The sequence below is a fragment of the Pelodiscus sinensis genome, chromosome 7 (genome assembly GCF_049634645.1).
Source record: "Pelodiscus sinensis isolate JC-2024 chromosome 7, ASM4963464v1, whole genome shotgun sequence".
NCBI lineage: Eukaryota > Metazoa > Chordata > Testudines > Trionychidae > Pelodiscus > Pelodiscus sinensis.
The window spans coordinates 71,313,128-71,337,077 of record NC_134717.1 but is presented as its reverse complement, the minus strand read 5'-3'; the positions used below and the strand labels follow the sequence as shown (position 1 = coordinate 71,337,077).

Below are 23,950 nucleotides of genomic sequence, written 5' to 3'. Positions count from 1 at the left end.
CTCCTCACTCCCCCTTGCTGCCTCTGATAGAGGCAGCAGTGGGGGGTGTGTGTGTGCGCGTGCGTGCGTGTAGTTGATAGGATTAACCAATAAACTCAAGCTTGTTGGTTAATCATTTAGTTGTTGCCATCCCCAGTTACCAGTCAAGGATTAAGGCCATTGTAACCTTCTTAACTCTCAGCACTGCTTTGTGCTTTAGTTATACAGTGCTGGAATTGCAGTTTATGTGTTGTTTGTATGTGTATAGGCTAATGAGTGGGAAAGATCCAAGTGAAGGGCCTAGATCCGCAGTTACTCTGCACAGAACCTCCACTGGCTTCATAGAGTGGCTGTGGGATTGGACCCTGAAAAGTTAAAACTTCAAGTTTTACAATTGTCCATGTTTATTATAATTAGGTGAAGAAGCTCCTCAAGGCACTTACTACTGTGGGCCCAATCCTGGTCACAACTGAAGTCCATGGTGCATAGATCTAGCCCAGTTATACCAACGTTGGCCTGGTCTACACTAGGAAAAGTTTGCTGGTATAGTCAGCCTGGCAAGCTCCCCCGGTAGAAGCATAGCTCATACCAGCAACAAAATAATAAAACTTGTACCAGTTCCCCAAACAAAATAAGCTATACTGGAACAGGACTCTCTTGCTGATACTGCTTTACCTACAGTACTTGTTTTTGTCAGTACAGAAATATTGTAATGAATCACGCCCCCCTCCAACTGAGCCATCAGGTGCATGGTCGGTTCAAAGACAATCACAGACTCATTTAAGTCAATCAGTGTACCAGGCACCCTTTCAGACTCAAGAGAAGGAGCAATCAAGCCCCATTATATTGCAATAGTAGCTGCAGACAATGGGGGCTACTACCCAAAGGATTGAGCTACATGATAATCAGAGCTAAGGCATGGTTTCCTTGGCTGGAGATGCAAGGCCCAAGACATCTGTGACAGGCTGTGGATGTAGAAGGCACATCGTCTGGAGAAGGAGTTGACCCTCTGACCTTGACAGGAAGCAGAGGGTCACAATTTCTGGGGTCCAGAACCTGCTGGTGTGCCAGACTTGAGGATTTCTGAGCATGGGAACTGCCTACTTTTTCATTTTCTGTTGTGTTTCAGGTAACAGGACTTTGAATATAATTTTTTAACTTAACAACATTGCATCAAGAATAGATATGTGAGTCATACCACTCATTGCTCTTCCTAACAGAAACAGACCAGTGAAGCCTCAAATTCTGCCTAACAGCTCATGCCAAAGAGGCAACACTAAGGGACATCAGGTGCTTGGATCCTTACTCATAGAAAGAGTACTGAGAAATGGCTACATTTAGATAATTTTCTTCAGTTGCTAAATTGGGAGGATGATTAAAACAAACACACCTCCTCTCCTTCCCCACCAGTCACTTACATTTTCTCTTCCTCTGTTGGCTATTCCATTTTCTAACAAGTACTCCTTCAAGGGCTGCACTGGTATACAGATTTATAATTACAGTTCTAAAATGAATGGAGGGAAAAAGTGTCTAAGTGGGAATTGTCAAATGAAAGAAATGTTTTCTCCTGTAAATGTGTAGGGAAGTTTAAAAAAGGGCTGAATAAATATAACCATTTGCATAAGATAGATATGGACATAACATATTGCACTTTTCCTATATCCAAATACATTCTTACTAAAATACTGCTAAGCAGTTTGTTTTGTTAAAAGTTTTAAAGGCCTTAACTTTCTTATATGACATTGCTATTTTTTCAACATGTTATTGGATAAATTAATAAATATGAATTGAAATGGAATAGCACATGCTAAATTGCCACAATCACTAACTTTCAGTAGATTTTTGGCATGTTAAGAAAACTGGTCAGGTAGATCAATATTACATAAACTGTCTAATGCAAATATGAGTGAGCATAACTTGGAAATACTAGGAGCATAAACGCAGTCAGGTCTCTTAAGCTATCACATCAAATCCCCTGTATAGAAGATGGAAATTGACTCAAGATTTTCTGGTGTAAAATAGAGCGACACACGAAGGATAAAATCAAAAGCTTTATTTTACATTTCCATTAAACTATATTAAATCTCATTCTCCTCCCGCCTGCCTAATTTCTAATTGTTTATTCCCAGCAGCTGGAACTTGGGCCATCATAGCATTTCTCTTTTAAAATGTATTTTAACAGACCAGTCAGATCTTTTGAACTTAAGCTCTGACTGAAGAGAATAGAGATTTGAGAAAGCTAGTTATACAGGTTGGACTACCCTGGTCCGGCACCCTCAGGACCTAATCAGTCCCAGAGGAGTTTGCTGGACCAGGAGAGGTTGGCTCCTCTATTGACAGAATCAGGACTCCCCTAGGGTCTGTCAGCAGATCACCAGGCTCCCTATCCCCCTGGGCTACTGGTATCCTGGCTCTGTAGCCAACCCTGAGGTGCTGGACTCTGCTGGCTCTGGGGGTCGCCAGGGCTGTGCGGCTAGCCTTGGGTGGGACTGCTGGGACTTGCCGGTCTAGTAACATCCTGCTGGACCATGGATTTTGCCAGACCGGAGAGGTTCAACCTATATTGGCAAATATAATGTACTCACAGCAGATTCTTAAACATGCTTAATAGTTTCTCATGGGTTAAAGTACCTGTGGTGTAATTCTCATTGAAGGCGAGATTAAATAAATCAGGATCTTGAGAGGAAATGGAAAGGAGAAACAAGAATAGCTAGAAGACTTCCGCATACCCAGAATACCTGAGGCTGATATCATTTCACAGATGTAAATCCCACGTGATAGACACTTCTCTGGGGTCCATGCCAGTTCTTCCTTTTATGTCCAAGCTCTCAAACCACATTGTAAACATTTCCTTTGCTATCGTATTTGGCTGTGGTCTACAGCTACACAGAATTGCTGCTCCTGGAACCCTTCTGCTTCTCATCATTGATCACATGCAGGGGAAGTTTGGTAAAGCTGTAGCCATACATACACGTCTGCAGTCTTCCAGGAGGCCTTTTGCCTATTCATGCTCCATCTCCTCCACCTCTCTTCCCCCATAAATGCCACGGAATGTGGTCCTGGTTATAGAATATTTAATTGAGCCTATTGGTTGTAAAATCTTGACATGATTTTTTTTCTGGTTATACTTCTCTGCCTTTTGAGATCAGTAAAATCAAAAAAGACGGTAGTACTGTCTCTCACATAGGACAATAATGTAAGGGTACTTTGCCCCCTCACAAGACTTCCTTTGAAGAGCTCAAACCATTTCATACTTTTCAAATTCTTCCCTCTGCATCATTTGATTCATTCCTGGCAATTCTGCTTTCTTTCCTGTCAGCAAGGTTTGCAGCTTTGGTGTTGACGTTATCTCGGTGTTTCTCCTCATGCCCTATGTCTTGTGCAAGGAGTCACTGAATCCTGTTTGTTTTCCCCATTTGGTATGTCCTTTCCTCACCTTATCTGCAGGTTGCCTAGTCTGTGGTTATCTCTAGCCCTCACTGTTCCAACTTCCCCCACTCTGAACTCTCCACCTCACTCCATTTCAACTCGACCAAAGAGCTACTGTGAAAACTCTATTTCTTGCTCACTGTTCGAGAGCATTCTCTTGGGATGCTTTCAGTAGCTTCCTCTTGCCTTCTGAACTGAGTTCTTGCTTCTCATCCTCTGCTTCCATGATTTTGTTTGGCATAGTCTCCTGGCAATGCTCCTGCATAGCAGAGCTTCCAGAGCATGGAGCCATCAGCAGAGTTTTGCTCCTGAGATCACCTCTGTTGACAAAGGGGGTGGCAATGCATCCTTAAAAACTATCTAGTTGTTACAAGTGAGGTGCTCAAGAGCCACATTGTGGGTGAGTCTACTTCTGCCCCTGTCCAGAGTGTGGAAAACCAGCAATCAGATGGCAGATGTGGCAAAATCAAATAATGTGTTTTTGGTTAAACCAAAGAACAATTTCTGTGATTTTACACCAAAGAAGCTTGCAGGTGAACAGTGAAATGACTATATTAGTTTTGGCCCTGAGACACAGAAAACTCATTCAGTCAGGAGCTCCTCTCAAGAAGATCATGCATTCCTATATGGTCATAAAATATTGTGTCTTATATTTTACGTCCTCTAGTTTTGAATTGTCTGGTACTAATGTATGCTTGAAGTGCTCGTATACATGGTATTAGCTGCATTTCTTTCTTTTTTTTAAATTACTCTTTATTAAAAGTAACCTCTCCCGTGTTGCTCATGGAGCTAAGTTTTTGAAAACAGCAGTGAAACCACATCCTGATTCTATAAGCACAGAAACAGGGCTGAATTGTAAGAAACCTGTTCAGTGTATAAATGCCAACACCAAGGCCACATCTGCATTAGAGAGCTTACAGCAGCACAGCTGTACCCATGCAGCCATTGTGAGATCTCCTAGGCAGCCATTCTATGCCAATGGGAGGAAACTCTTCCATCGACAACATTAGTCCACCCCCAACTAGTGGCGATAGGGGGAGATGCACTTCTGCCAACATAGCACTGTCCATGCTGACAAAAGCGCTAGTGTAGATATTAAGTAGAACCAGTAAAATAAGAAATTATTAAGGCAAACTTAGTTTTGTGCAGCATTGGCGTGACCCTCTAGCACTGTTTTTTTAAATCACATTTAATTTTACTTATTTCTAGTCTATTTCTTATTGTGGGACTCTGTATACTATACCTCAAAACATCTTTGGAATGCTACAGCAAAGTAGCGATAGACTTGTGGTTTATCCTATCTCATAGTTGGGATTATACGAACAGTACATAAAAGGCCTGAATTGTATAAAACTGGTTCTTGTAAAATTCCTCCTCCATCCTTATGAACTAGGAAATGGTTAACAGTCATTTTTATTAGATGAAGCACAGGCCATAAAAGAAACAGACAAAACTTAAATGTCTCAATATAGTCAAGGAAGTGAAGAAAGGTTTCCAATACCAAAATAAGAAAAGTGCAGCGTGACCTAACTTGAGGTATCTTCCTCTTCCATTTTTGAAGCGTATGTGTAATAAGTGGCTATGAGTACTTTACCAGGCTGAGTTTTTGTGTCATTTCATAAGTAATAAGGCCCACTAGAGCATAGTCTGACACTACATCATTGTTACTTGCACTAACATATTGATTTTCTCCATTCTTGGGCTACTTCAGCTGAATTGATTTATACCCTCACGATGTCACATCCTTTAGTCGGATCTCATTTATTTCTCACACAGGTCTTCTACCTCCTTTAAACGACAGTCAGAATAAGCTTAACATTATTGAAAGGCAACAGATTTTGTTTTCTAACAGGTCTGAAAATTTAAAACGAACAAATTTAAGTTCTTTTTAAGGAAGAAGTGAATTCCAAGTTTGAGTTCTTGTTCCCCTAGAATATATTGCTCCCTCCCCCCACATATCTGTGTGTGTATGTATATATGAAATCATTACAAAGAGCAACCCAGCTGATGTCAGTGGCCCAGATGGAACGTGAGGTGGTGTCCATACAGGACTTTATGGATCAGACCCAACATTTTGAGTTGCACCCAGAAACAAATTGGAAAACAGTGCAATTACAGCACCTGTACAGACAAGTTCCACCTGAAAAACTTCTCTGTAACCGGGTACAAGTATACTGAACAATCTTTAGTGAGAATCTCCAAACTAAAATCACTAAAATAATTCCCACCTGAATTTTGTTAGCTTGATATCAACAACTAGAGAACTGCCACAATAGTTAAGGACGGGGATCAGAAATTCATAGCAGAAACCCTTTGCATATACTTTGGTATTATTCAGTATGATTAAGGGGACTGTATAGCTTCAGGCTAGCATGACAAATGTATGATCTTTTACTGGGGAAGATTGTGGCCTTGTGATCAGCTGTGTAAAATAAGTTTGGCTGGCTGATGGGACAAAGAATATGTTTTCCATGACTGTCAGTCATCCACTACAAGTGTTGTTCAGTTCTTAAAATTCATTAGCAGTCAAGTGTTCTATATTATCTTTCACACAAATGCAGTTTTCTGGGACTGGCGTAGTGCCTCTAAAATGTATGCTTTGCCCTCCCATACAGGACCTCTCCTTTCGAGTTTGGGGGTGAAACCTGGCTCTGTAGAGTTTTGCCCTTGATTTTGGTGACGCCAAGATGTCCTTCTGTGGCAGTCCACGCTGCCCACTCGGCCTGCGTGACCGTGCCCACGGCCTGCTATGGACGCCCCTTCCTTGGGGACGGATAAGGATGCTGGCATTATGGCCGTTTTTCCCATCCACTGTAGTCTTCACCTGTCACTCTTTCCCACTTGATTTCACAGTGACACGCTCGTTGCCTCCATGGGTGGGAAGGAAAAGGGGGGTCCAGGCCCGCCCTCGCTCACAGGCCCCAGCCCAGGGCCCTAAGGACTCGGAACCTCTCAGATCCGATCCGACTGGCAGGGCCGAAACTCACCACCCCGCCAACCACTCTGGGTTCTGCCCTGGGCTACTTCCTTTCCCCTCGGGAGCTCCCTACCTCAGAGCTCAACTTCCCTCTCGCAGACAGGTTTGCTGGGAGGGGAGTGAAAATCACTGGCCACGGCCGGCACCTGACTCCCTAGCCCAGCCTCTTCCCCCGTACTCTGCCGGGCGACGGCGCTTTTAAATGCCGCGTCCCTCTCGTTCCCCCTATCATGGGCAGGGGCTGTGGCGGCAGCTCGCACCTGCCCCGCCCACGCTGATGTCGTCCCCTGATGTCTGTGGTCCGGGACGCTGTGCTGCTCTGCCTTCCCCCGGGGGCGGGGGCTCTCCTCACTCCCTCCGCCCGTCCCGGTCTGCCCCTGACGTTGCCTATCATGACGTCAGCACGGGGCGACGGCCGAGCGGCATGGGAGCAACCCACACACAGTCAAGCCTCCCCTCCACTGCGGCTGAACAGCGCCTGCCCGGCTGCGAAAAATGTGCGGGGCGAGAATGCCTTGTCACACCTTCCTAGACTCTTGTTTCCAATGCTGGGTATACTCTGGTGATATCCTTTAAGTTGGTTGTGAGCTTCATGTGGTTGTTTCATGTGGCTCACTAATGTCTCCTGCCGCTGGGTTCAGAGTGGTATTAAGTCCAAGGGATAATTAAGGCTAATTTTAATAACTGTTCCCAATTTGCACACACAATTTTGAGAGATCATTCAAAACTTCTTTTGATTATCTTCAATTTGGAGATATTACAGGTTGAACCTCTCTAGTCCAGCACGCTTGGGACCTGACCAATGCCGAATCAGAGAATTTGTTGTACCAAATCGTCTAGCAGCATTACTAATATTTCCACTCCTTACTGGGCTCATAGAAGATATTTAGAGGTAAATTAGAGCTAAATAGCACCACAGAACAGTAAGAGCTAGGAATAGTGGCTGTAAACAAACTTTATGGGACTGCAGGAAACTTGGCCACACCCATGATAAGAGGACATCTGGCCAACTACAATCATGCTTGGACCACGGATGTCGCTGGACGAGAGAGGTTCAATCTGTATAGAATTTTTTGGGGTTTTTTTTGCCTTCCTTAGAAGCATCTGGTTTTAGCAGCTGAGACAAAGAGAATACTAGATCAGGTAGACCATTGGGATGATTCAGTAGGGGAATTCCTATGTTTTTGTATTAATTCTGCGAGCACTATAAAGCAATGTGTGACTTTTTTAAAGTCACTTTTACCAACTTTTAGGTACATGTTCTAATAATTTCAGTGAGCATGGATTTTTGTGCAGCAATCCTTAGAGCATAAATACCAGTGTGACAAAATGAGAACAGGATAAGCAGGAAAACATCCAGGGAACCGGTAGAAATATTTAAGTCGAGGTGTCCAACATGCTAGCCATTAGCCAAATGAGGCTATTTGGCTGGTGAGTGTGGCTATTTGCTATAACAGTAGCCAGCATAGTGGCTACTGTTTCAGAACTGGTTGGCCACCACGGATTTAAGTCTCGATGCTGATCTGATATGTTGTGAGTAGTGCCTGGTGGTTTTATGCTGCAGCTTCTAGCTTTCTAAGAACTGTGCACAAACCACCAAACTCATTAATAAAGACCTTTTCCAAGTGGACAACCCTATTAATTAGCACTGTCAGGAGATTGTCTTAAAAATACATTTTAAACCTATTTGTAAAACTGTTTATAGCAGAATCCTCCAGTAAGTTGGAATATTCTCTCTCCTAGCATTATGTTTATTTCCCTCTTACACAGACTATTGCTGCATCAACTGGAAAGTTCCTCCCAGCTTCCAAGTGCGAGGTAACTTTCCTTTCTTGAACCCAGGCATAAGTTCATTTCCCATTCCAGTGCTGGAGATGTAACCTAGTTACCTACATCTGTATGCTAAATAGCTGCCTTCTGCTAGGCCATCAGCCTGGCATTCTCCACGGCTAAAGGGAAAAAAACCCATAAGCAAGGCTTTTGGCCTGTAATTTAGTGTGTTTTCCCCTTGGCAACCGTGAGTCTGTGACCTTGTTGTTTCCATATGCTGCCGAAAGAGAAGAAATGGAAAAAAGCTTGCTGGCCTATTACATTTCTCTGTATAAAAAGTGTCTCTCACATCAGATTGAAAACAAACCAATTCAACATGAACCTGGAAGCATTTATTGTCCAGGGAAGTCACCCGGAGGAAAGGAGAAGTGCTTTGAGTTTCACGTAATGGGATGCTTGCTTGGGTAAATGTTGTACATGTGAAATATTTTTGTCTTACTCTTTCTTGAATGTCAGGACTGTTGGTGTCTGTAACCCTTTTTTAGTTGGTTACAGCATTCCTCGCTTTCTGCCTTAAACTCTTTCATGTTGCTTTGTGCTGTTAAAACTGTTGCCCCATTTTACCCCAGAGATGGCAGCATTTAAGTGGTGGGTGAAATGCATAATTTGTATATCAGTTTGTTAGTAAAGCATTTGGGGATTCTTTGGGTTGAATGCTAGCAAATGGAAGATGTTATTTATTAATCTGCTGGTTTCTTTAACCTTTTGTTTATAGTTTTATTCTGGTTCCCAATATTTTTGGACCATGTCCATAGGGTTGCCAGATGGTTTAACAAAAAATACCGAACACCCCCCATCATCCCCCCCAAAAAACCTGAAAAAAATTCTGTTGAGAAAAAAAAAGGGAGGGGGGAGACCAAAGTTGTTAAGCAAAAAAAAAAGGGTGGGGTAGGGGGAGTGCTGCGCCTTTAAATGGGCCCACGCTCCTCACTCCCGTGCCAGACGCAGCAGGGGAAAATTATCCCTGCTGGGCTTCCATCTAAGGGAAACAGGAAATACCGGACATTCCACATGTCCGGTATTTTTCTGTTTTTACCGGATGGGGAACCCAAATGATGGACAGTTGGGGCAAAAACCGGACATCTGGCAACCCTACATGTCCACCAGCGAGTATCCCTGTCAAACACAGAGAAGTGTATATCCGTGACATCAGTTATTGCATTTCACAGTTCGCATCTGCTCTGCACTGGCTTTGTGTTGCTGTACGCCTGCTTAAGAGTTCAAATTTGTATTGAGGCCTTTATTTGAATACCAGTGTCAGTTCAGTTTGTTAATATTATGCTTATGACTAAACTGAGAGATCTGTTATCCTTCCCATTGCTTAGGTATGCAACTTCATGTTTCTTGTTCAAATTCTCTAAGGATGAATCTGTTATCTTATATGGAAATTATATGGAAGATGAAAAACAGGAAAGAAGTATTTATTGTTTCAACCATAGTATTTTGGGCACTATAGAGTTAAATTTAACTTTTAACTTTGATAAAAATGTTTCTGGATATGTCATCGTTTTTTGACAGTATTGTTGATGTGGGGGGATATACACTCTGTGCCCAGTATATCAAAAAAATCAGTTCTCACTTAGCTTCAAAAATATCGAGACTAGTAACTTGTATGCTCAAATTGAGTGTGGGTTTTAGAGCTACACTTTTAGTTCTGGAGAGAAGAATAAAGTCACAGCTGTTCAAATTTAAGCGAATCCCTGCTGCCCCAGCTTTTGCATATATTACTCTACATAGCAGTTTGGTGGAGAGGACAAAAAGTCTTGAATAGTTTATGTTGTGACACAACAATATTTTATATGCATTGTTTTCCCACCAGCACTCGTAGCTAGGGATCCATGTTCTGTGGAAGCAGAGGGATGTGAATATTGCTATGATGTCAGCAATACCTAATATTCTATAATGAACATTGGTAATACAGTATGCTGGCTTTTCTGTTTGCTTCCATTAACTTTTGAAATGATCTTGCTTATATTCTAGCATGTCAGCTTGACATTGTGACCCAGTTGCCAGGATATCCAAATAAACCTGCTTGAAGAAATGACAGTGAGCCTCTGTGTCTAGACAGATGTATTTTGTAATTCACTCTGTGTCAACCTAGAGAAGAATGAATAAAACCAAATTGTTTTTCATAATGATGGGTCAGAGTGAAACTTAAAAATTACTGCTGGCATGAGTACTGAGATCATTTTGGTGGTAGTGAATCTGATATTCTACCACTTGGGAGCTAAAAATGTATAATATAAATCTACATATCTCAGTTTACCCCTACAAAAGAAAAATGAGTTCTTTGTATCCTGTTTCTTTTTTTAGATCTTACATCTACTATCACTTGGAAACAGATGGTCTTAAGTTTCAGGCACTTATCTCATATATCTGTACCTAAAAAAACCTCAACCCCACAGTGAAGATTTCGTCTGTTGCTGTGGGATAGGTTTTACTGTGGTGTTCATTACAAAGCTGACTGATAAAAGAACTAGTTTATTGGGGTTATTTTTCCAGTTTTTTGCTATCCTGCAGAAAATTGTTTATCAACTGGATTTTGAAGGCTGGCTAACCTATGCGGTTTTGTAAGAGGAGTAGCATTTTCTTGCTCCTTGGTATGAAAAATTTTGCAAGATGGGGCTGTGAACCACTGTGAAACTCGATGTCCATGTTCCAACCGAGAGGCAGGAACTTAGAGCTTTTTTCTCTGTTGCTCTCAGTCCTGTGACCAAGCTCTTTTGGCACCCTGGGCCTGGGTGCGCGGTGCTGCCCCCGGGCGTAAGCAGCATGCGTGGGCCTGCCCCCGGGGCGCGGGCCTTCCCCCCCAGAGTGCGGAGGCCTGCCCCCGGGGTGCATGGCGCATGGCCGGCCACGGCCGCTGGCGCGCAGGCTGGGGCCCGCCTCCGGGTCGCACAGCGCATGCGTGGCCCGGCCCGGCCACCGCTGCTGGCGCATGCGTTAGACCGTTCAGGGCCCTGCAGCTGTGGGGAGAAGGGCGCTGCTGGCCGGCGCCGTGGGCACAGCGTTGAGCGTGGGGCGCCTGACGGCAGCTGTAAGGGGTGCCGCGCGTCCCTTACAGCTGCCATCAGGCACCCCCCATCAGCCTATGACTGAACTGGAAGCCTTCTGGTAGCAAGGGAACTAGTGCTGGTTGTGGGAATTATTTGGATCTGACCTTGTAGTTTCTGGAGAATGAGTCTGTAGTTTCTGGAGAATGAGTAGATGCCTGAGGCTGGGTGCACTGAAAATCTTACCCCTTTTATGTGTGTTAAATTAGACACTCTCAAGTCACGGGTCACTTTGGAAACTTTTGATATAGGCCTCCTTTTGGCATTTGCCACATTTTAATAAAGATCAGTGTACTCGTGCTAAAATATTTTGGAGTACTGGTGATATGGATAACTAGATTGAGATAGCACAATTGCCAGCTTCTTGTGTACATGAACTAATACAATTCCATGCCTGTAGTGCTGGTTTATTTTAAAAAGATAAAGAGTAGGAAGAGCAACAAAAATAAAAAAAGCTTGGTTCACTGAAGCCTTGGATGGGATCTTCCTTTGAAAATCATAACTGCACCTGTCTGCTTTACTTTCGACGGCTGTAAGCTAGAAATATGCTAATGTGTATTGTAAATATGCCCATGAGATCGAAGGCCCATTCTGGAAATACTCTTGCATGAAAAATTCCTGCACAAAAGTAGTTGGGTCAGTGTACTGGCTAAATATAATGCTGTAATAGAGATCGTCCAGACTAGCAAAACAGAGATCCAGAGGTAGCTTCTGAAGATCCCAAAGGGCTTGGTGCGTGTGATATTTTGGGCTCTTTTTTACAACTTAGCAATTCAGGAACTACAGCTCTCTGCAGTGAACTCTCACTTCATTTTAGAAGGAGCTGCACAATAGTTTCTTTTTCTCTCTTGAAACTGGTTGGCCTGCCTAAAATGCAGTTTTAATAAAAGCCGAACTCAATTGTCCTTAAAAGAAAATAAATAGATTTTGAAGAGATGAACACTTATTTGTTCATCTTTGATGTGACATGCAAGCAAGGTCTTTATGCCTATAAAGTTGATAGCTGTGTTGGAAAAAGAGAAGTCCAAAGTAACTAGCTGGCTTAACAAGAGCAGCAGAGAAAATTCATGTCAACTCTTTTCCTCACTATAGAAGCAGAAATTGAGTGTCTGAATTACATAATCATGAATGATATATTTAGCCTCCTTAAGCCAGCTGGACTTTTTACTAGTCAGATCACATAGGTTTCTGAGACTGACAAATGCATTGATTTGGCACTCTTGCATGTAGCGCACATAAGTGAGATTTAGGTAGGTTTGTATATATTACAGTTTTTGCAAAGCCTTTAGTAATTGAGCCATAAATAATGGGTATAATATTAATAGGATTCCCACAGGATTAAAATGTGAGACCTATGTAAACAACTGACACATGCAAAGTAACATTGTCTTCAGAGGTAAGAATAAAGTGTGTTGAGCTGTGTGTGAATATGTGTGCTGAGCTGTGTGTGCACAAATCTAGTTTTAGTTTAGGTCATGCAGATCACATTTTGTATTGCAGAAATGTAAAATGTTTTATGTGATGCGATTGAGGGACTCAGTGCTCTTTCAAAGCTATCTTCAAGATGAGCTTTTTAGTGACACACTTAAACCACTTGTTTCAAATACAGTCAGAATAAGAGGACTTGAACAACAGTGCAGAGAAGGAAAACTGGAAGTGTTATGAAATACTCTAAGCAAAACAAGATATTGAGTGGGTGGAGTTCCCACCCTTCTTCAGATGAAGTCTAAAGTTAAACGTCCTTTCTGGGGATCTTTTTTGGTAACTCAGGTAATAGGACATGTTAGCCTAAATTTAGCCTAAGGATTCTCCCCAAGCTTTGCTGTTCCTGTGGTTTCCAGTATAACTTTTGTGTTTCTGCTCTAAATCTGCCTTCTAGAGGGTCATGCCCACTTCCTTTAATCTTGGTGGAGTTAACCGATGGCACTTTCCATAATATATCAGTAGACTTTGTGAGCACTGTGTTCCTAGGCAGTGTTGTAACGGGGTGACAAGGCATATGAAGAAGCCTTATTGAAGGCACAGAAAGAAACCATCCCGATGCGTAGCAAGAGAAGCAAACATGGTAGAAGACCGGATTGGCTTACAGGGGAAATCCTTGGTGAACATAAGTCGGATCCGCGTAACTCGGGGACTGCCTGTATTCCCCTTTATTCGGCTTTGGTGAGGCCACATCTGGAGTATTGTGTCCAGTTCTGGGCCCCCCACTACAAAAAGGATGCGGACGCATTGGAGAGGGTCCAGCAGAGGGCAACCAAAATGATTAGGGGGCTGGAGCATATGACTTATGAGGAGAGGCTGAGGGACTTGGGTCTGTTTAGTCTGCAGAAGCGAAGAGTGAGGGGGGATTTGATAGCAGCCTTCAACTTCCTGAAGGGAGGTTCCAAAGAGGATGGAGAGAGGCTGTTCTCAGTAGTGACAGATGGCAGAACAAGGAGCAATGGTCTCAAGTTGTGGTGGGAGAGGTCCAGGTTGGATATTAGGAAAAACTATTTCACTAGGAGGGTGGTGAAGCACTGGAATGGGTTACCTAGGGAAGTAGTGGAGTCTCCATCCCTAGAGGTGTTTAAGTCTCAACTTGACAAAGCCCTGGCTGGGTTGATTTAGATGGGATTGGTCCTTCCTAGAGCGGGGGGCTGGACTTGATGACCTTCTGGTGTCTCTTCCAGTTCTATGATAAGGGGATGGTTTGATGAGATAACATGATCTTGATAACTAATTGACCATTCATTATCAGTGGGAAATAGGTCAATGGAGGGATGATAGGAGTTACTATAGAGAACTTTCTGGGTGTCTGGCTGGTGAGTCTTGCCCACATGCTCAGGGTTTAGCTGATCGCCATATTTGGGGTCGGGAAGGAATTTTCCTCCAGGGTAGATTGGCAGAGGCCCTGGAGGTTTTTCGCCTTCCTCTGTAGCATGGGGTACAGATCACAGCTGGAGGATTCTCTGCATCTTGGGGCCTTCAGAGTATTTGCAGGCTTCAATATCTGAGATATAGGTGAGAGGATTATTCTAAGAGGGGTGGGTGAGATTCTGTGGCCTGCACTGTGCAGCGGGTCAGACTAGATCATAATGGTCCCTTCTGACCTGACCTTAAAGTCTATGAGATACATCGTTAGTTACAGTTAGCAGGATAATGCATCAGTCAGACAACTCAATTATATGACAAACTTGCTGGCCAGACTCTAAAACAGCTTAAACCTGTTTTTCGCAATCATAGATTCATCATATCTTTCTCAAATATATTGTGTCGCCAGAATGGCTTTTGCAGAAGATAGGGATAGAAATGAGCTGCTGTCTTGTCTCAGGAATGTCTTCTATGCTTTCTCAGAAAGCAACATGCCCGGTTCTCTTTACCCTGGCAAATTACGTGTATAGTAGTCAGAAACTTTTCCCCCACTGAAGAAAAGGCAGTATAATAATATTGTGGTGTTGCACTGAGTGGCAGTCGTTCTGTAAGACGCATCCCCTATTTCATACTTAGCATCTGGCAAACATATTTTGACCTGCTGCTGTTGTTACTTTGTCTTGCAGTGGTTCATCAATAATGGAAGGGATGAATAATAGATGGAGCTAAGCAGCCTAATCTGTGACCCACGGGTGGTGTGTAGAACCTGAAATGTAATGGGTCAAGTGAGCTGCAATCTGTTTTTTTTTGTTTTTTTTTTTTTTTTTTTAATTCTCACAGCTGAATTGGAACATGTTTTGCATTCTCTTTTATTTTAAGGCGGAACCATTCTGAAATGAAGTGGCATGACATGGGCTTTGCAGCTCAGCAGTAGTTCACAAGGAGGAGTCTTGGGAATTTCTGAGCATCAAGTATCAGGCTTCTTTTGTGAGCCTCCTTCCTTGCTTCCGCTGTCCTGATGTTTCTAAGCATTGTAGGGTCATATACATCTTCTCAGTGCAGGTTTTACTGGCTAAGTTCGTTGTTGCTGGAAAGAGTCATCTCAGATTTCTGGCTAGTGGATTCCTATCTTAATATTAATAACAAAGAATGGAAACCAGGTCTATGTCTATGGCTTATTTGTTAATCCGTAAGATGTGCAGTACTTGAATAAAAATATGTGCAGCTCTTTTCAAAGGACAGAAATTGGTCTTGAATTTATTTTTAAATTCATTTTAAAACCCGGGGGCATATTTAGACTTTTTTTTCCTCTTTCGGTTCTAAAGACGTTTTTCAGAATATTCAGAAAAACATTTAAATATTAAATTTTAAAAGTAGAATGAGGAATTTTCAGTAAACTCAGACAACTAGCCTTTGAATGGAGATTTTAAACATAAGCTATTGTGTGTGGAGGATGTGAGGGACTGATTTTTAATTTTTTTTTTTTTTTTTTACTTTAGAACTTTTAATTAATTCACGGCTAGGAATGCAGGCTAACTGGGTCTACGTGTTCAGGTGAAATAAATTGTAAGCATTAAACATCATATTTGGTGGTTACATTTTTCTTTCTCCATTGCTTACTGGTGATCTCATTCCCCTGCTTGTGATTATTCGAAAAGGAAATTTTTAGGATAATCACAAACAGGAAATAGTTTCAAACAGATTAGCTGTATTCATCCTGGAGTTCCAATTATATTTTGGGAACTTGCTTGAACAAAATAGACTATTCTTCTACACAGGCAGACAATTATACAGATAAATAAAAACAGAGATTGTTCTAACATGGGAGAAAATCATAAGTTTCATAAGAAAGATTGGAAGAGATCCAGTTCCGAGTATGGCGTTTTCATGGTTGGTTACATAATTTCAGGCTTGGGAAGTCAATCTATTGTTTGCCATTTTCTAACATAGCTTCTTCAATGAAAGCTTATTTTTCAGTACTGCAGTTAAATTTGCGAAAGTGCTGCTTTCTCTTTCGTGTAGGAATAATGGAAATATCCGGTATGGCTATAACATTTGGCAGTGCTTTACCATTTGTATTGGGTGAATGCTACCAAAGAGAGGGAGATGTTATAGCTGGGATCTTCCTATCCACCCTTATTTGCGTTCATTAAATAATAATGATACTCAATTTTTAAATTTATCCTGAAGTCTGAATCTGAGCATTTCCGAGAGGAACTGAGAGAAAAATTTAGAAACTTCCTGTAGCTTTTCAGAAGGCAAAGTTTTTCTTGGGTTGCAAATGTTGATTATTTACATCAGTTTCAAAATCAGAAGCCACATTTAGTGTTGTGCAGTAATCTTGCCCCATGTTCTGTTCCCAAGTGGAGCTCCAATTTTTCAGTGGGGTCTGTGTTCAGGTGTTTCTGTGTTAAATCCTGAGAGGGGTTTCTGAGCCCATCTTGGGGTGATTCTTTGAGCTGAAGCAGTCCAATGTAGCTCAGCTGACTTAGCTTCGGTGATTTAAAAAGGGATTGAGTTATTTTCATGAGAGAGAGAAGTTTGCTGAACAAAAGTTAGGGTTGGACACTCTGGAGATACAAAAGCTGCCTTAATTATGTTTGCTTTTATATTGGTTGTCTTGCTTCCTGATGGCTATGCTACCTGAAGGTGACTAGAGACTAAGGGTACGTCTAGACTACAGGGTTTTGTCGACGGAAGTTTTGTTGACAGATACTGTTGACAAAACTTCTGTCGACAAAGAGCGTCTAGACACATTCAGTTCTGTCGACAAAGCAAGCTGCTTTGTCGACAAAACCCTGTAGTCTAGACGCAACCCTACAGGCAATAACACCTTCTGTTGACAGAACTCTGTCGACAGAAGGTGTTATGCATCATAAAATGAGGTTTACCAGCGTCAACAAAACTGCTGAGTTCTGTCGACGTTATGTCGACAGAACTCAGCGGTAGTGTAGACGCAGGTATAGTTTTGTCGACAAAAGTCCACTTTTGTCAACAAAACTCGGTAGTCTAGACACACCCTAAGTTAGTTTGTGTTCAAGAAGTCGGTAAATAAACCATACATTCAAGAGAGAGCACCTCATTTGGCTTAACCGGGCTCTTATGGTGATGGGGCTTCCTTTGTTTGCCTTGCTTTCAGGTCTGAGCAACTGCAGAGACGTTTCTAGGGATTCCTGGGAGAAACACAGGGAGGGTAGCAATTCTGTGTAACTAGGAGAAAAATTTTGAACACAATTGAAATGGTGGATCCAGCCAAGTAAACAAGTGCTTTTTTAGGCAGCATAGGATGTGCTGACTACGTTCTGCTCTGCTGTAATTAGAGGGAAGTGTCTCAATGGAGGAAGTTATTTGTAACATAACTACTGCATGTCAGTACTGTTTGGTCTGTACTAATCCTGGCTATTTCTTAGAGTCCAAGTATAACTGGAAACTCAGGAAGTCCCAGGGTCAAGCGCCCTACCAACAAGGCATCTGGCCAAACCAAAAGTTTTAGATTTTGCATGTTTCTTTGCAAAATGGTCCAGAAATTATTATTAAAGATGTCAAGACAAAATGCAACACTTTATTTTTTCCTGTATGTTTACCAAGCCATACCAGCTGCTTATCTTTTTATATAGGTATAAACAAGATTTTATTTTATAGTTTTGCAGTTGTTAATCCTAAATCTAATATCAAAGCTCAACATGTTTGTGGTTTAATTCTTCTTCTCTTTCTTCTGTAACTCTATTGAATTAAGGCCTGGGCCCTTAACAGCCATGGATTTAAAAAGCATAAGCCAAATTCACCTCATTTACCTTGGCTGACTTAAGCGCCTAAATGCTCTTGCTTATTAAAACATGTAAAACTGGACATAGGATGTATTTCAGTGCTAGTCTCCCTTGGTGGGAACCCTGCCATGCCGCATCTGGAATCTGAAAATACTTCCCTTATCCCCACATGAGCAGGAGGGCTATGGTGGTACCTGAACTGAGGCTCAAAAAATTTTGCTAGTAAAGGGAAATCTAATTTGCACCTCTATGCAGCAGCAGTAGGGATTACTCTTGGCCTGTGTGAATATTGGTAAAGTGTCGTCAACATTTAAGAAAGCCAAACAACAATAAAGGCAACTTTGAAGGGCTAGTGCTCTGCACTGCCCCGAAGAACAGATTTGTTGTCTGGTTCAGGTCTCTCATCCGTTAGCCCGCAAGAGGCTGGGAGTTCATACTTCCCTCTTGAGGAAGAAAGAGGGAGTGTTTTACGTCTCTCAAAGGAACCCCTCCTAGCTGAAAAACATTGGCTCTCAAGTCAGGTCTGCTCAGTTCTTCTGGAAAGGCAGTGGCTGAGATGCAGAGATCCAGAGGTGTGGAGAAATTCTAATGTGTCATTTCCCTTCTGTCATGCCACATAAAATGAGTGTTGCCAGCTAAACTCTACTGTAATTGTTCTATCTCGCCGTAGCGATAAATAGAGAATAATCATCCTAAAATCCTAACGTGTAGATACGATGGTGAGGAATGAAGAAATGTATTATTTTGGGTACTTACTGTACAATAGTAAGGTGTTGTACATGTAGCAAAAGCAAGTGTATTTGACTGTATTTGAAATGTGCAAGTACACGACAAGTTCTTCCTAATTCCATGTGAGCTGTGGGAGCGCGCAAAGTCTCCTCCTGCACTTAGAGTCAACTGCCAGCTGCTGCTCAGCTGGTGGGTGACTCTAAGCACAGTGCTCCTTGCAGGGTGGGGGCAGACTTCACATGCCCCCCCCCCCCCGCAAGGCCCTGATTGACCTGGGGACAAACGGGGGGTGGAGCGTGCAAAGTCTCCTCCCACTACAAGGGGCGTGGGTGCATAGAAGGAACCACCAGGTGTTCTCTCTGAGCGCTGGGGGCAAAGACTTCACATTTCCCCCCACTCCCAGACCAATCAGAGTCGGTGTGTGGGCAAGCACGGAATGTCCTGGCCTCGCCCCCTTCTTCCTGAGACCCCGCACCTTCCGGGGTAGCCCAGGGCCACTTCAGAAATTGCCCACCCCTGGTTTAGATACTGTCCTGCCATATCAGCGATCAAATGCTCCAGATCAGTCTGGTTTTATACCGTACCTATTGGTGTAGTATTCAGGGACCTACGTTGTTTCATTGACAGAAGTATTTGGCCCTTCGCGTTTTAAATAACATGGATAACAATTTCATAGTAAAGACTGAAAATCTTTCAACTCACGCATTTTCTTCCTTTCTGGAGCTCTAGGAAGTTAAGGCCTTTTCTTTGAGTCTTCTGGCTGTTCTTGCTCTCTGTCACAAGCTTAATGCTTGTTTTAAAAACACGAGTGATTTATTAACTATTATTGTGCATGTACATAAGAATCCCTCCTCATGTTTGAAACAAATGCACACAATGCAGTTCATGAATAACAACTGCTATTCACCAAAACACAGCACTGACTAGCTTCTGTACTCTTCCTTCTCTGCTTCTCCCAGCCTGTTTTCTCTCCTCCCCTCCTGGCCAGGCTCTGTCCTTCCTTTCTTTTTACAGAAATAGTATCCAAGTGGCTAGAACCTTGTATCTAACTGTGCTGGCAACGCCAGGGAAGTGACAGATTGAGGGCATTGGCTAAACTCCGTCATAATGAAAGTAAGTATTGTGCAGTTTCCCCTAAACAGCTCTGCTAATGCAGGAGAGGAACGAAATGCAGCATTTATGCTCCATAGCTTCTCCTGAGATGAATTGGACAACTCTCTGTATATTTATATCTGTGCATAAAATATTTTAAAAGCTCTCCCCTTCAAGGCCTTGGGTGTGCTGCATCCATTTCTGCAGTACAGTAATAAAAAGTATGGTATAACTGTAGAACTTATCAGGGCCAGTCATGCTAACATTCTCTTTTAGCCTACACGCGTGGAGAGGCTGTGAGGAGAGACTGTGAGCTGCAGAGAGAGAGAATTTCCAGTGTGGCTCGAGGGGAGCAGACATTAGTGACAATTGCATTGTTCTTTGAAAAGTGTCCTTCCCCATGGGCAAGGCCAGCTCTGATCTGGGGCTGTGGGGCTATTGCCCCTGCTCTGTCCAACCTCATTCAGTGGTTAGTGCCTAGAGAGTGCCTCCACTTCCCATGACGGTTGCGCTTAGCCCTTGCACAAGCACACAAAGTAGGAACAAAAGTCTGTTTGTGCCACATCCCGTGCAAGGCAAAGTCTCAGCAAAGACCAGTGGAGAGAAGCTATTGTCAGAACTGTATTCCCTGTCTATAACGACACCAGTGTTATGAATAATTCCATTTCTGGCTTAGTAGGCAAGCGCTCACAGGTTAGCAGCACAGTGCCAGTGCTCTGGGGAGAAAGCTAACCAAATGTGTTTGAAGGTCTTGTGCAGAGTGAATATAGGAGGCAATGAGATCACAAGGATCAGACAACTTCTCTTGGCTGAGGAAGACAGGTGTAGGGTTTTTGGTTAACATGATTGCCTCCTGTCACTATGTTAGAAGGAGCCATTGTGATACAAGGGCCATCAATTAAAATAAGCATGAAAATAACAGAATTGGCCTGTAGGCTGCAGTTGTGCATGTCCTGCTGATGTCCTGGTTTCTGGGGAAGACAGGTGATCTTTCTGATTTTTATTGGTTTTATTCTTGTTCATTTCTAAACATTGGTTGAGTAAAGTGCAAATGTAACAGCCTTCATTAGTTCATGATAAGCTCTCTGAGGCAGAACCTAGCACAATAGCTCCCAACTCAGTTGTTTCCTTAGATGTCGACACTATATAAATGTTAGATGATGGTTTTCTTGGAGCTGCTATAGCATTTTTATACAGGATGGGGGCATTGTACCATTCTGGAACATCTACATGCCTTCCTCAACCTCTGGTAATCCATAGTGAGAATGAGAAAAACAGAAACCGGCCGGCTGTGTCTATATTGGCACCCTTTTCCGGAAAAGGGATGCTAATGAGACAAGTCGGAATTGCAAATACCGCGGGGGATTTAAATATCCCCCGCGGCATTTGCATGAGCCCTTATTCCTCTTAAAATCAGGAATAAGGGATCTTCTGGAAAAGGCTTTATTTTCCGAAAGATCCCGTCTAGACTGGTGCTTTTCTCCGGCAAAGCCCCGAGCCGGAAAAAAGCGGCAGCCATGTTCATGCAAATGCCGCGGGGGATATTTGCAATTTCGACTTGTCTCATTAGCATTCCTTTTCCGGAAAAGGGTGCCAATGTAGACACAGCCGCCCAGTAGTACAGTCTTAACCCATGATTCAAAGTAATTATCACATTAGATCAAACTTCATTACTTGCAGTGGAATTGGTTGCAGTCTTCTATTGCAATAACATTTTGGAGAAAGGGGTATTATTTATGGTCCCATCATATAATGGATAACAATCTAGCAATTCATTGTGTCTTAATTTCGCTGATAAGCACTCATCTCTACATCTGATGTTATTTGGATATCTTCAGAATGTCAATTGTCATAAGAAAAGCTGATAGTAAAATATTATCATGTGGAATAGAAATGTTCTTTGGAACACTTTTAATTAACATAATTATGTACTGAATAAAGTTTCCATTATGAAAAATTGGATTGTTTTTGAAAGATTTGACCAAGTTATAATACAAACAAAATGTTGAGTATAATGGTATGTTTTTAAGTTAATTATGCAGGATGCTCTCTGAAAATATGGATTTTAATATACATGCACATTTTGTCTGCAGATATTTTTTTTTTTACTTTGAAAAGCTGCTAAAAAGCTATTCTGTATATTATACAATTATTTGTTCCTTTTACTTTGAATTACAGAAGCAAGGGATACTCCATTTAACACAGGAATCTAAGCACGTAATCATTTTTTTTCAAACCTATCATTATTTTTCTAGTTCAAATTTTCTCTTAAAAATGCAAAACACGAATCTTTTATGTGAACCACAGTTCATGGAAAACAACTTAATAGTTCTGAGATTTGCTTTAAAAAGGAGTCTTCAGCCAATTTTATTCTGTTAAATATCTCTGCGTAGGCTGTGATAGCATCAAAGACTGCTTTGTCTTTTTGTCTTTTGTGATCTCGAAGGAGAAAACGTTGAAGAACTTTGTTACGTGTGTGTAAAATATAAAAAATTAAAAATCACTAATTTGCCTTTGGTAGTAAAAAAATATAGCTATTGATATTATTCATGATGAATTTTTTGGCCAGTTGCCTTATTTTGCTATTTATCAATGTACCTAAGGTTGTTTGTTTCAGGAAATGTCCATGTTTTCTTGCAAGGTGAACTAAGCAAAACTGAACTAATCTGTTGTCCTTTTTCATATGGGGATGAGCATAGATTCGCTCAATTTACTGTGCCGCCAACTCTGTTGAGATATCTCATGCACATGTCTTTCACAGTCCTCACTTCTTATCTATGTTATATGTGTGTACAAAGGGAGTGTAATTTATTCATGGCTTTACTAACAAAATATTAAAACTTAACAGTAACTGTATTGTTCCTCTTGCTACAAGCAGCAAGAGAGGCAAACTCTCTTATTTGCATTTCAGATGCCAACGAGAGAGGCAGAATAAAGCTGTGAAAGAAAATGGTGTGGTAGAGTTCTGTTCATTATAAAATTGGCACTGCAAACACACAAACTGTACTCTCAGAACATTGCAAGAATGACCAAAATCATGACTCTTTAAACTCCGTTAAAGCCTACTTCATTATATTTGGTAATAAAACATCTACTTTCTTTCTCCCTCCATCCCACTCCCCTTTCTCAGCACTCCCACTAAACAAGTAAACAAACAAAAAAGAAAACCTCAATCCAACAAACAAAGTTCATTGATAAATAGCGGACACTGTCCAAAAATCATGATTTTTTTTAAGTCATCTTCCTGAGTGGAGCAGTGTCTCTTCCTAGTCTTATGTATTTCAGGCGCTTCTTGATTTTGAGTCATGTCATCTATTTATTCGAGGTCTCTGTGGAACTGGGAGATTTTTTACCGGAAATTTACCAGTGAAAAGACAAGGAAACTTCTTAATCACTTTCCTACTTCATTTGTCTAACTGTGCATTCAGTGGTTTCCAACCACTGGTCCAGCCCACAAACTGGACCGCGGCACACTGCCAGGCCACGCCCATGGGTGCGGGGCGGAGGCAGACTGGGGCAGTGCTCAACCCCTGGGCAGGCAAATGTGGGCATGGAGGAGGCAGTGCAGGGCCTGGGCCAGCACTTCCGCGAGGGGTATATGCGGGGTGGAGCTGGGACACAGCGCTGGGTGAGAAGGGTGGGGAGATGGGCTGCGGTTTGTGGCTGCCCAGTCATGGTCCATCCCATACCCTCTATCTGGCCTGGACCATCTGCAGGCGTGTTGGCAGCAGCATGTGTTGCCATGGGGAACTTTCCATGTGTGCTTTCAGGCTTGGGTACCTGCACGAATCTGGCCACATAGAGTCTGCCCCACTGGGAGCTGCAGCCTCTCCCTGCTCTGATCCTGGCCCCATAGGAGTCCGCTGTATGGTTGCCACTAATGGTCCTGCTCAAGAGATACATGGCTGGAGGGGGTGAAAATAACATACATTTCTTACACTAAAAAATTTAAGTGTGTGTGGGGGGGAGCTCAGGGAAAGGGGCTAGGTTTATGGGAGGTGCGGAAGTCAGGGTTGGAGTATATGAGGGACCTGGGGCAAGAGGTTGGGGAGGGGGGCAGAAGTCAGGGAAGAGGGGTATGAGATTTGGCGGACTGGCATAAGTGTATTTGCATATTCACTGTTCACATAATGAATATGCAAATAAAATGTTACAGGCCCGCCAAACGTTTGTGAATGGGATTGCTGGTATGTGGCATAAAAAAGGTTGGGAACCATTGACATGGAGCAGTGGTGGCTAGAGGC

At 42.5% G+C, this 23,950-nt stretch overlaps 1 protein-coding gene across 9 annotated transcripts in view; it reads left to right on the top strand.

Moving 5' to 3' along the window:
• ANKRD44 (ankyrin repeat domain 44) overlaps positions 1 to 23,950 on the top strand; it is a 221,277-nt gene that overhangs the window by 27,817 nt on the left and 169,510 nt on the right. Inside the window, exon 1 of one of the 9 annotated variants that reach the window (XM_075934239.1) lies at positions 11,285 to 13,333. The exons of the other annotated variants lie outside the window; for them this stretch is intronic. Within the exon in view, the coding sequence (XP_075790354.1) occupies positions 13,331 to 13,333 (3 nt within the window). The 5' untranslated portion in view covers positions 11,285 to 13,330. Of the gene's footprint in view, positions 1 to 11,284; positions 13,334 to 23,950 lie in introns of those variants that run through there. 9 annotated transcript variants of the gene reach the window in all.